The sequence below is a fragment of the Triticum dicoccoides genome, chromosome 2B (assembly GCF_002162155.2).
Source record: "Triticum dicoccoides isolate Atlit2015 ecotype Zavitan chromosome 2B, WEW_v2.0, whole genome shotgun sequence".
Lineage (NCBI taxonomy): Eukaryota > Viridiplantae > Streptophyta > Magnoliopsida > Poales > Poaceae > Triticum > Triticum dicoccoides.
Window position 1 is genome coordinate 676,407,619 of NC_041383.1, and position 13,770 is coordinate 676,421,388.

The window sequence follows — 13,770 nt, forward strand, 5'->3', positions numbered from 1 at the left end:
GCGTTTCACGGAGAAAATCATAGGAAATTCATAGGGTGCCGAAAAAATATGAAAACTCACAGGCATGATGGCCCTGCCGATGAGTGCGTGTGGAAAAAGTTAGGGGTCCACCGGCTCAGTAAGAAAAGAGAACGCAGTTCGGGGCTGACATCGTTCATATCCGATCAGTGCGGGTTGCATGGGAGGGACGAGGTGGCACCCACGAAAAGTCACCCAAATTTTGGATACAGTGGGCATGCCCATCTTAGGGCCCCACGCAAAAGTTGAACGAATTCGGACACCAAACGCACGTTGCGTCACGCCCGGTCAGTGTTTTTATGCGATTTTCGACCTGAAAAACCCTAGAAAATGCGCCGAGCGCCGGAAAATTACGCGAATTGGCGTGGGTGTTGTGGATGGTGATGGCAACGTGTGGAAAAAATGTCGTGGCGTTTGACGGAGAAGAAAAAGATTTTGGTGCAATTGGCGTGGGGGCCTACGTTCGTGCTGTTTATGGTGATGGCAACGTGTGGAAGAAAAAGTGTCGTGACGTTTGACGGAGTAAAAAAATCGTAGTTCGGAACCATATTTACAAAAAAATGTTTTCCATTTGAAATTAAAAAAATAAACAAAATTACAAAATAAACATATTTAATACTGTGATATGGCTCTACATAACTGCCCGGCAGTACACTGTCTGACCATGAACTGCCCGGGCAGTTAGGTAAAGTCATATCACAATATAAGATATGACCATGCAATGACTACCGGAGGCGGCTATATAAACTGGTGTGGACACCATCCGGCTGCCGAGGTGGGACTAAATTAGAATGGCTGCTGCATTGGCCGGCAGAGTGACAGTGCGCGACGCCGCGCGTGGGCCGGCCCATTGACTCTGCGCGCGGTGCGGGGGCAGGGTCGGCGGGGGTGAGGACTAAAGTTTAGTCCCACCTCGCCCGCCGAACGACGCCGCGGCCGCCTTATATACCTGCCTCCCATCGGCCTTTCGAACTCTTCTGATTCCTGCCCCGTCCCGCCACTGCCCGGTTGACTGTGCTGCAGGCTGTAGCTGGGCCGAAAGGCCGGCCCTTTCGCCGCCCGGCTTGATCGGGCCGGACCGATTACGCGCAGTTGCGGCCTGCAACCGGTTGGGCTGCTTTTTTTAATCACTATTTTTTTGCATTCTCGCGCGCTGAGGGACGCCACGACCGGCTTATATAGCCGCGTTCGTGCTCTTTGTTAGATTTAAAATAGCTAATACTAAAGAGATTTGACGTTACATACGTTCGTGATCTGAGGTTAAAAAAACATCGAAGATAATGGCTCTCTTTTTGAAGAATATGCATGATCCATGTGAACCTTCACAAGCTCTGAGCAGGTGAAGACTCACATCGATCCTGCATATCCTCCAAATAGAGTCCCACGAACTGAGATGTTTGTGCATTGACCGAAAGAAAACTATATAAAGGAGTCGACGGCGCGCCGGCTTAGCAATGTGGTATTAAACTACAATGCATGTTTTTAATAAATGCATCATGGGCCAGCCGGCGGTAGTTTGACGGGACGGGCCAAGTGGCCCACTATGGCGTGACCACGTCGATGACACCGTACGTGCATGCATGGCATGGAAACCAAGCCGCCATTACCTCGCCCCAAGACCGCCTAGCCCCGCCGCCTCCACGCGCATCCTCACCCGTCCCCGATCCGACGGTCGCACTGCCGTGGCCGTCCAAACTCCCTTCCCTGCCGGCCTGACGGCGGCCATCTACGCGCGCGACTTGGATCTCAGGCCCGGCCGTGCCGTCTAGGCAAATTCGCCGGCACCCTAAACCCTAGGACGGGCCGTCGGCCAGCGCGCTCGTGTGGGTAGAGGGTGTGCGGCTGCCACGACTAACCCACACCGGGTGGGGTTTGGCAACGGGGGCTGCCGGTGCTCGTCTAGACGCCGGAAGGTATGGTATTAAACCATATGTAATCTTTTTTGAATCTCGTAACTAGTTAGATAACTGGCATCTTATTTAGAATGCAAGAATTGGGAGATGTGTACTGCTCGGTTGAGAAGTGGTGTGAATTGGTGGAAAAATTCACACCCAGGCAGCGCATGATGCTACGTGGCACAAGTTCGGACTGTATGTTGAGAATTCCTTCCGTGAAAATGAGGAAAATTTTATTGGAATTTATGATTACAACATATGATAGTACTAGAAATCGATTTATTATTCGACCAAATACAGACGGCATCAGTGTGCTTAATGAAGATGTTTACGACATATTCGGGCTACGTAACGAGGGTGATGATGTCAGTAGCATGATAGCAACAGTACAACTAGATGCCAAAAAAATGGTTCCGAATCGGTTTCTAGACAAAAGAACAGGCCTAATCCTCATCGATGAGTTGATAAAAAATATTGTTGATACTCAGTCATATGATGATGATTTTGTGAGAAGGGTCGTACTGGTTCTTATGGGTACAGTCTTAGCACCACAATCCACCAAGTTTGTTCCTTATCGTTATTACAAAATGGTGGAGGACGTGAACGCTATCAAGTCATACAATTGGAACGATTTTACGTTGAGGGTGTGCATGGATGCTATTAAAAAATCGGTCGAAGATCTTGAAAAATTCAAGTGGCCTATCGGAAACTTGGCTCTTCTTCAGGTACAAGAAATTTGTAATAATTGTATGTACATATATTTTTTATGTGATCTATGTGTCCGACTCACTCGTGTTTACTATCATGCAGTATATATACTGGGAAAAAGTGGAGCCAATTGGTGTGGATACATTTGATCCTTTGTCTCGTGAATACCCACTAATGGTTAACTGGCCAGAAATGGAAGGGAAAAAGAGAGACGACTATGACAACATGCATGGGCGTGGCACCGGCAATGTAAGTCAATAAGTATAGTCCTTATTGGTTGCAAATAGTAATTAACTATAGTTGTTATTTTATTTATTTATTTTTTTGTTGTACAGCTTGAAAATTGCGTTAGCCAAGAGTACAGATGTGCTAAGGTAGCACGTGAAGGGACTGTCCCAGATGAAGAAACGAAGAAACCTAAACGGAAAGGTGGTGGCAGGAGTAGAAAGCCAAGCACGTCAGGGGTTTCATCGAACACGACTAACAGTATGGACCGTGTGATGACATACATAAAGTTTCTTCACAAGGAGGTTCTCAATATACCCGAAAGATGTGCACAGGTAATGTAGAAGTTATATTAAACATGTTTTAGTTGTTCAAATGCTGATCGTGTTTCATTTGCATTTGTAGATGGTAATGGAAAAGTTGAACACGGAAGGTGTGCTGTACAAACCCAATAAGAGGGACAACAATGATGAATTTGTTAATGTACGTCAAGGAGTTGGGATGGAGAATGGCCAGTACAAGTCATCAAAATATTGGCCAGATATTGATTCACCTACCGACGTGGAGCTAGTAACATCTTTCACGTGTTTCAATGATACGGACGTGCCCGTTGATGACACGGGTGCTCCGACGACGACACCGGGTAAAGGTGACGCTACTGATCCTTTCATTATACACGATAATGAAAAGTCCTCATGTTCGTCATCAACTGTACGTACAAAAGAGTTTCCGTCTATGTCCTGAACCCCGCAGAATGCTGATATTTCTGATGAGTCTATGGGTGGTTTGTCACCAACAAAGTCTGAAGACATGTCTGAGAGTTTCCCGGCAAAGAGCAACATAGGTAATGGTGAAGGCAGTTAGGACAATGAAGGTAAACGCAAACGAAATCCGTCGAAATATTGTCAATCCCCGTACGACCTTCTCATTACCCGCAAGAAACGTGTTAAAAAAAGTAAGTCAAGTACTACTTTATAATTCATTCATGCGTTACGTAAATTTTTTATTATTTTTAACAACTGTAGCTGCATTGTTTTAGATCTGTTTGCATCGTCACCATATTCAATTCTGGCAAGTACTCTTAATATGACTCCGGATCACATAGAGGCAGCCAGAGTTTTTGTTGAGACTCTCGCATCGACAAAGAAGCATGCACACCGAACCGTGGTCGATATGCCGCCACCAGATGGGGACATATGCACGCCAGCTATGCTTCACGATGTCCTGAAGTTTAAATGGTTGAATGGCGCTGTAAGTATGACTTTGGTTTTAACAAGACTCTCATTTCAACTTCACAAGTTGATAGAAATTTTTTGTTTATGTATGCAGATAATCAATGCATATTGTAAACACCTACAACACCGTGATTTCTCTGACCGTTTCATATCAACAACGTGGTTCCCAAAATTTATGTTGGGTAGGGCTAGGGGAAAGACCAAGTCAATTAATGATTTAGAATCAGAACAAGTTACAAAGAAAGCAAAAGTCGTCGCAAGAGTAATGGATGAGTATTTCAGACGGGACAAGGTATTTCTTTCATATTTATTTGTTTTTGTTATTCATTACTATTTAATTGCGCTAACATCATTTGATTACTATATAGGCGTATTTTCCTATGCACGTTAATGATAATCATTGGATAACCATAGTGATGCACACCGTCAAGAAGGAGTTTCAAGTTCTTGACTCAAATTCTAAAGGCGCAATTAGCCAAAGAATTCGCAATATGATTGGCACCCTGGTACGCTAAAATTTTCACACTCGCATTCAGAAAATTATTGAGTCATACACTAAATTCTGGTTTGTTAATTTCTTTCAGAGAGCTGAAATATCTAAGGATGTTATGGAGGCCAACTCTATTCTTGAATCAAAAAAATTTCCAGATGTCTCATCGTGGCCAATTAATGAGTATAAAATGCCGGCACAACATGATGGGTAAGTTAAATGAGTACAAGAAAGTGGATGCTATATCCTATGCTGATCACACATGTTTATTGCAGAGTGTCTTATGGACTTTTTGTGATGTGGTGCATAAAATACTGGGACGGAGATCGCTGGACACATGAATTTGACCAGCAAGAGATTAATGAGTCAAGGCCACGTATTGTCGCGGAAATCATTTTTTCTGAGGTCAACAGATTAGAGAAAGTGAAGATGAAAATTGTTAAAATCATGGAGAAGGAGTAGGTATTAGCATTGGTAGGGTTTTTGTCCTGTAGAAGGTTTCCCTACCATTGTTGGATACTTTGATCGATTGTAATGCGACATGGCACTGGGATAGATTTCGACAATTTTCCACGTTTTATTTATTGCTTTCGTGAGACACTACACATTTAAATGGGTGTGGGCAAATAATATTTTTCTGTCCTAAAATGTATCAGTTTGCCTCTGCGATATTACGGGCATGTTTGGTTCATGACTTAGCTAGCCACGCTAAAGGTGTGCTGTGCCACATCTTTCTAGGTACACGTTTGTTTTTTTACTAAGGTTGGGCTTGCCACAGCTGGAAGAGGCTTTTGCTGTAGAAATTTGTGCCTAAGGTGTGGCGCTTGTTTTAGCCGCCACACTTTGCTGTAGAAATTTGCCCCTAAATGTAGTGTTGTTGTTGTTCCTACTCGCGGCGGTCATTTTTTATTAAAAAATATGCCCGCCGTCCTGAGTTGGTGCGGTGTGGATAAAACCTGCACAATATCCCACGTCGATTCTGGTGGCAGCAGCGGTGCTGGATTCGACGAATATTCCAGGTCGTGCGGTGGCCGCCCGCCGAGGCAGTTGCGGGCCCGCGCACTCCAGCTAGTGCGGGCTGGCGCCATTGGCAGTGCGCCACGCGCGGGTCTGCTGGCGCAGCACCCGGCCAACCGACAGGCGCGCACGTCTCGTCCCGCCCCAGCCAGCGGGCACATGCAACAATCCCGAGGGGGAATATGGCGATCTGTCGGCCCATAAACGACGCGCGTTGGGCGCGTCGGGCCGATCCTATTCGTGCGCGTTCTGCCAAGTAGGTTTAGTCCCACCTCGCCCGCGGAGAGACGCGCCGACCGGTTAACATACCCGCGTCTTCGCCTTCTCACAAGCTCGCTACAGAATATTAATGAATGCCCTGCTGTGCGCCGTGGCCTCCAGGCCCTTCACGCTCGCGGCCAGAAGGCGTTGTAGTTTACTGTCCGTGCGCGCAGCCGGCCACGGCTGGGTTTTTTTAAAAAAAATTGTCACATACATTAAATTTTAAAAATGTTCATAACTTGACTAAGCCATGACAGCAGTAACACATTCATACAAATATAATAAGTTTTACACATAAAAATATAAATCGCATGTCCTCATATAAATCGCATGTCTCATAACATTGAACAAGGTGGCATAAATAGTAACTCAAAGTGCCATGTCTATTATTCTTAAACAAATAAACTGAAAGTGGTAATGACTTCCATCGAACAAGGTGGTTTAAAGAATAAACTCAAAGTGCCATGTCTCTTATTCTTAAACAAATAAATTAAAATTGCCACTGCCTTCAATTGATTATGAATACTTCATCTTTATGCCCGGTTCTCTTTATGCCCGGTTCCTACATAACAAATTGTAAAGAACTCATCAGACAATTGTGAAGAGAGAACCAAAAAATAATTAAAATTATGGAAAACTTACTTTTCATTCTCAGGGCACGTTTGCCGTCTATGGCCCTCTCTCTTACAAATGCCACAAAGAGGACCGGGTTTTTTCTCAGAAAATGATATTGGTCTTCCATTTTTTGTAATATTTGGATCTTTCTTTGCCCGCCCTGTCCTGCTCTGTTTAGGGGCGCCCTTCGTGGAAACTTTCACGGGATCACCTATGACATCAACATGTTGTTCCGGCTGACGTGGCTCCTCATGCACATTTCTTGTACTACCAACGGCATCATCATCAGGGACCTTTTTCTTCGCTATTATATTTTGCAGACACTGCATCAACTCATCATAGACAAATGGATCATTTGAAGCAACATGAAAAGCTTCAGCTCCTGTTATACTGAGTTGACTATAGCGAGCACGCTGCTCTGCCCCTGTCCAACCCCAGCCAAACAAGTCATTCTTTCGCTGTGTAGGCAGCCCACCTCTCGCAACTTTCGACATCCTCTTAAGGATGCAACACTTAGGTATTTTAGATATTTTGAGATGAACCAACACATACAGAATGTGTTTGCAAGGCAATCCTTTCCGAAGCATTCGTCCACAACTGCAGTCTATCGTATTCTCAGAGTTTTCAGCTCGATAATTCACGCTGAACTGAAATTTCCGGTTATTCCTCCATGTCACGATGAAGGTGTGGCAGTCAACTCCCACTAGCGTCTCAAAAATCTTAAGCTCTCCCATCTTCTTCAGATCTTGTTGAAGAATATAAAAATTGAAATGAGTGAATACTTTGGCGGCATGCTTCTCAATATCCTTATATTCTGTGACTGATGGTAGCAATGACTGATTTGAAACACAGTCATCATGCGCCTCGTTCTCACGTAGTCGGACTATGCAATTCTCATAATGCACAACTAGGTCAACAATAGTCATACCACCGTCCAAGTGCAGGTGAAGACAAGAGTTAAGACTTTCACTCCTCTGATTACTGCGCATACCCAGAAAAAAACCATCTGACAGATATGATGCTGCCCATAGAGTCCTCTTCCTGTACATCCTACTCAACCACTCTTCTGTTTTATCAGTCTTCCATTTACGAACGAAAGCGTGCCATCTCGCCTCAAAGTTGGCTGAAGAGGTGGAGTAGTACAAGAGTGTCCTGAACTCACTTAGCGATTTGTAATTAAGGTGCTTCTGCATGTTTTTTTCCACGTGCCATGAGCAGAGACGGTGCAACACATCAACCAAAACCAACCGAATAGCTTGTATCGTTGCAGCGTCTCCATCTGTGATGATTGACCTTGGCTTTTTCTGACAATTGGCCTTCAGGAATGTCTGGAGCAGCCACACATATGTCGCTTCGGTCTCATCGGACACAATGGCACAACCAAAAACTATGGTGCAACGGTGATTGTTTACAGCAACAAAGGGGATGAACGGCATACCGTATCTGTTCATCTTATATGTGCTGTCGAACACCGTGACATCTCCATACAGTTGATAGTCCCGCCGCGACTGTGCATCGCACCAGAACATGCTCTTCAAACGACCCTCCTTATCAAGCACGTACTCAAAGAAAAACTCTGGATCCTTCTCTTTTCTGCTCCTCATAATCCCAAATGCCGTGTTAGCATCACCCTTCGCAATCAACTTCATTTTTTCTCGGCAACATAGGTTGTACACGTCTCGTCTCAGAAACCCACACTTATCATACGAGCCATACCTGCTAATGAAGTTGTCAACGATGATATGCTTTCTGATCCCAGCTCCTTCCATCGCCAAGATCTCAGCTATCTGGTGATCTCCCATCACTCGATGTGACCGCAGAAATACCACCTCATCTGGTCTAGCCAACAAATGGTTGTGATCATCCATAAAAGCTGCCACGAACCAAACTCCACGTCCTTTGTCCAACTTCACGACTAAATGTGCGCCACACTCGCAACGAGTCTCTGGTCTTAGCATGCGGGTACGGCCCTCGGGGTTTAAAAATTTACTGCGACGCTTTCCTGCCCTCGAGCAAACGTATCTCCTATACCGAACAGTGGTTGAAAGTCTTTTTCCTCGTTTCACCTTATCTTTTTTGATACTGAATCCAAGGTCTTTGGCGTAGTTATTATAGAACATGTGAGCCTCCCATTGTGATGCAAATGTCATACCCATAACCTTCAACTATGTCTCCAGCGCACGTTGCTGGATTTCAGCTTCCTCAATGTCCATATTAGCTCCATCCTCATGCTCATCTCCATCTTCACCACTCCAACCATCAAAGTTAGCCTACAATATTCCACATAAGCAAGTGTAAGTTGTCATTACCAACTATTTATTATTCAATGACATCTTAAATTTTGGACCGAGCCTGGCTTATGTTATCCCCGAAAGATTCAACACCATGATTTTCCTCATTGTGAACGTCAATATCCTCTCCTCCACATAAAAAAATCATATGCACGTGTAAGTACCATATGGTTCTTCATCCGACAAAAAGAATGTACAAGACACTTACGTTTTCACTACAAGCACCCTCCTCCTTCTTTTCAAAATCCTCCTCAGGTAAATTATCGTACGACGACCAGGATTCATTGTCGCTGCCATCATCATCATCTTTACTATCATTACCATTCGTACGATCAACACTATCTCTACCATCCCACTCACTCGTGTCCAAAAACAGATCCGTAAATCCAGTTTCTTTATCCATTAAATGATCTCTCAACCTACACTGCAATATTATAATAAAAATTGATCTATCAATTTTAAATCAAATTAAATGTACTACGATCATACAGATGAGAAATTCTTATCTAACAAGAGATTGCACATAATTATTTACAGATTCAATTTTTTTGACGAACTAGAAGGCTTACATGGCATGCACGTGCACTTCGGCCCGCCTGGCGTGGCTGCGGACGGCGAGGACGTTGCCGGAGAGGTTGATCACGGAGTTGCGGGCGGCGACGGCGTCCACGTAGGCCACGTCACCGCGACGACTTGCACGGAGGCGACATCACGTACGGCGGGCGACTCGAAGATCTGTCCGCGCCGGCCAGATCCCGGGTGAAGACGGGGAGAAGGCGGCGATCGGCCGAACGGGAAGACGTTGGAACGGCAGCGTGATCACGTCTAGATCGGCGGGGAAAGGCGGCTATCGGCGGGTAAGGGCGGCGATCGGCGGGGCGGGGCGACGTTGGAATGGGCCGCGTGATCAGCGCAGGTCGTGGGTTTTTTTTCGCGCGACGGCGAAAGGGTAGTTGCGAGACAGCCGTATCGGCTCGAGCCGTGCGCTCGGCTCTACCTGTATGGGTACGCCGCATACGGCGCGGGATACGTTAAGCACCGTATGCCCAAAATGCCCTTATACGTTAAGGGGGGGGGGGGGTACCGAAGCAGACCTCTTTTCCAAATTGTTTGATGCTTACATTTTCACCTTCTAATCACTGCAGTTGATGGCATTAGAAGCAATATATGGGGATGACCTAGTCCAATTTGGAAGCAGAGGAGGGCTCCGCTATTTCCAGGTTTCTTATGTGGTTCCCTATATCTAATTTCATTTCTTGCTGGACGGTGGAAATTTGGGCTTCATGCTTTGAGTTTAAGTGCAGATTTACATACGTTACGATCTGCCTGATGGTGCTGAGGTGTGTGCTAAGCTTTCTTCAGCTAATGAAAATCCAAATTATGGAGGATGTGATGATAGCGCTAGCGAAGAACACGGCAAACAAGATGAATTCTCTTACACTAGCCACTTTGAGTACTTGCCTCCTTTGATACTGACATGCTTACTTCCAAAATCCTATCCTAGCAAAGACCCACCATATTTTACAGTCGCCGCCAAATGGATAGATGAACATAATGTTTCTCCACTCTGTGAGATGCTTGACACCATCTGGGCAGAGCTGCCGGGGCAGGAAGTGGTTTATCAATGGGTTGAGTGGATACGGAATGCTTCATTATCACATATCTGGCTTGATGGCAAAATAATGTTAGGCCAAGACATTCCAACGCACAAAGGAGATATGCGGGCAATCTCAAGAGCTGTCTCATTGGACACTGTGATCCCTTCAATGCTCAGTTACAATAGTAAGAAGCATTACCAAGCTTTTCTTGAGGATCTTCATATGTGCATGATATGCATTAACCAGAGCAAAGGTAAAAACATTTGCTTTTTGCCTTTTCAGTAGTACTCTCTCCATCCCATAATGTAAGACGTTTTTTTGACACTACTGTAGTGATAAAAAAACGTCTTAGATTATATTCCCTCCGTCCCATAATATAAGAGCGTTTTTAACACTACACTAGTGTCAAAAACGCTCTTATATTATGGGACGGAGGGGAGTATTTGACAAAAAACTACCACATTAGTGGTTACCGTCCCACAGAACTACCACTTTCAAAAAAGTGACTGATAACTACCAAAAATTTCTAATTTTGTGACTAAAAACTACCACTTTTGAAAAAAGGCCAGTTTAGACGATTTAAACATGTTTATGACATGTGGGGCCCACCTGTCAGAGCTGATGTGGCGGCAAAGTCAACTCCGTTTATTTTGACCGTTACGTTGACTGTTATTACAAGTGGAGCCCACCTGTCAGCATCAATCTTCTTTCTCCTCCTCCTCTCTCTCTCTTTGCCATTTCGTTGAACACTTGCTGTGCACCCAGGCTTGAGCTCCAAACTCCTCCATGACGACGCCCCGGCGCAGCACCTCCCTGGCGTTGGTTGGGGACTGGAACGGCGCCGCAACCACGGTGGCTGGAACTATGGAAGCGGCTGCCGAAGCTGACGGAATTTCCTCCGAGGCCGTCGGCGCCACCACCGGACGCAGCTCCTCGACGACGGCCTCCTTGATGATCTTGTGCTCGAGCAACTCGGTGCGCAGGCGGGACTCACGCTCCTGTGCTCCTCGACGAGGCGCGCAAGCTTGGCGGCGCCCGACGCCATGGCCGCGCGCGCCAGCTACACCTGCATGGAGTACGGGAGGTGGGCGACGAGGAGCCCCAAGAGCTCATGTGGGAGCTCGAACCAAGGCAAAGCCTCCTCCGGCTCCTCGACGAGGCGCACGAGTTCGGCGGTGTCCGGCACCGTGGCCGTGCGGGCCGGCTGCACCTGCACGGAGGAGCAGGAGGCGGGCGATGAAGCGACCCAGGACCTCATGTGGGAGCCCGAACCAAGGCGAGTATTAGCTAGGTTGGTTCGTGCATGCCGGTGGCAGTTGTCGCCGGCAAAGGTGACCTCGTCGGAGTGACGCGAGGGGGAGAGGTGGTCGCCGGAGTGGTTGGGCAGCTCGGGCTCTCCCTTTCCAGACATGATCGAGGCATGGGGAGAGGTGAGCGCCGGCAGTGGAGGACGGCGGAGGTAGCTCGCGGGTGCACAGAAGGTGTTTGAGGAAATGGCAAAGAGAGAAAGGAGGAGGAGGAAGAAGAAGAGTGATGTTGACAGGTGGGCCCCACTTGTAATAACAGTCAACGTAACGGTCAAAGTAAACAGAATTGACTTTGCCGCCATGTCAGACCTGATGGGTGGGTCCCACATGTCATAAACGTGTTTAAATCGTCTAAACTGGCCTTTTTTCAAAAGTGGTAGTTTTTAGTCACAAAATTAGAAATTTTTGGTAGTTATCGGTCACTTTTTTGAAAGTGGTAATTCTGTGGGACGGTAACCCCTAATGTGGTAGTGTTTTGTCAAATACTCGACGGAGGGAGTAGGACGGAGGGAGTACCATATAGCAAGAAATCAAGCTGTTATGTTTCACCTGCATTTTGTAGGGGCATTCCCAGAAAGAATAGCATCCATTCAATTGTGGCCGTCCACTTTGTACTCTTGTTGACCCTTGCTATGCATATGGCGGTAACAAATATCTGGAAGAAGAAACAGATGAACAAATTCTTTCTATATAATGGGCTTAATATTACCATGTTATATTTTGTTTTCTATTCCCAAAAAGGGAACAAAATGTGTGAATCTGTTATTCTATAAATTCAATATGGCATGCATTTGGGTACATGTTTGAGGAAAAAACATTTTACTCCTTTCCTATCATGTTTCTTCTTATTGACTTGCACAGGTTGGACTTTGTTCCCTTGTAATAAACTTTAAAAAAAAAGGATCCCTTGTAACCTTTTTTTTTCTCCCTAAACACGGTTCCGTTGTAAGCTGACTTTAATTATGAATCAACTAGGTTCAAACTTCATCAAGCTCCCATGCCAACACTTGTTCTGCGTGAAATGCATGGAGACCTTATGCAAGATGCATGTGAAGGAAGGTAGTTTGTTTCAGTTGGTATGCCCGGACACCAAGTGTAATGCTTCCATCCCACACTATGTATTAAAGAGGCTTCTTAGCAAAGAAGAATTTGAACGTTGGGATAGGCTTGCTCTTGAGAAAGCGTTGGACTCAATGGCAGACGTGGTTTACTGTCCAAACTGTGCCATAGGCTGCATGGAAGATGAGGATAACAACGCACAATGTCCGAAATGTTCATTTACCTTCTGCGGTTCTTGCAAGGAAGTATGGCATCCAGGGAAGCAGTGTCTAACTCCAGAACAAAAGCTGCAGCGCCGGAAGGTAAAAATGCAACTAAAATATTTTCCGTAGTATTGTAATGCCATTATTTTACTGGGCATTTAACATTGTTGTTCATAATTTTACGATTGAAGGCGTCAGGCAAGTTGAATGACAGGGAGATGTCACAGGAAATGCTGAACATCAGAGAACTGTACAAAGATGTTCGGGTATGTCCAAATTGTCGAATGGCCATCAACAAAAGCGCAGGCTGCAACAAAGTGATGTGCACTAGTTGTGGTCAGCTATTTTGCTTTCGTTGCTGCAAGACAATCAATGGTTATGATCACTTCAAGTAGGTCATCTCATCTCCTGCAACATCAAACATCCCTCCCCCTATGGGGGAATGCATCCGTGATATTTGTCTTACTTACCTATGTGCATGTGCGATTGAAAACCCTCAAATCTGTTTGATTCAGGAACTGTCGGCTCTTCGAGGCTGCAGATATGACCGACTGGGACAAGAAAATGATTGAACTACAGAATGGAATTCAGATGCGAGCTCAAAAGCAACCATTGGGCGGCACCATAAGATGCCCCAAATGTCGCGAAAAAAATTTCAAGGTAACAAGACATATCTTCTGAACTTAATGGAGCAGGGAATCAGTAGAGCAGAATTCTATCCATTTCCTATTGCTGGTGCACCGTGACCAATCACCACTGATTTGCCTCTCGATGCATCTAACTAATTTATTGATGTCATGCAGGATGATGAGAAATATGTCTTCTGTTGGGCGTGCCGAACCAGCTAG

The 13,770-nt window shown here is 45.6% G+C and overlaps 1 protein-coding gene across 1 annotated transcript in view; it reads left to right on the forward strand.

Annotated features, from left to right (window-relative positions):
* Positions 1-13,770, forward strand: part of LOC119361131 (E3 ubiquitin-protein ligase RNF14-like) — an 18,671-nt gene extending 4,901 nt beyond the window's left edge. Inside the window, exons 2-7 of the mRNA XM_037626490.1 lie at positions 9,901-9,975; positions 10,060-10,606; positions 12,636-13,021; positions 13,114-13,313; positions 13,438-13,582; positions 13,726-13,770. Coding sequence (XP_037482387.1) covers positions 9,901-9,975; positions 10,060-10,606; positions 12,636-13,021; positions 13,114-13,313; positions 13,438-13,582; positions 13,726-13,770 — 1,398 coding nt within the window. The remainder of the gene's footprint in view (positions 1-9,900; positions 9,976-10,059; positions 10,607-12,635; positions 13,022-13,113; positions 13,314-13,437; positions 13,583-13,725) is intronic.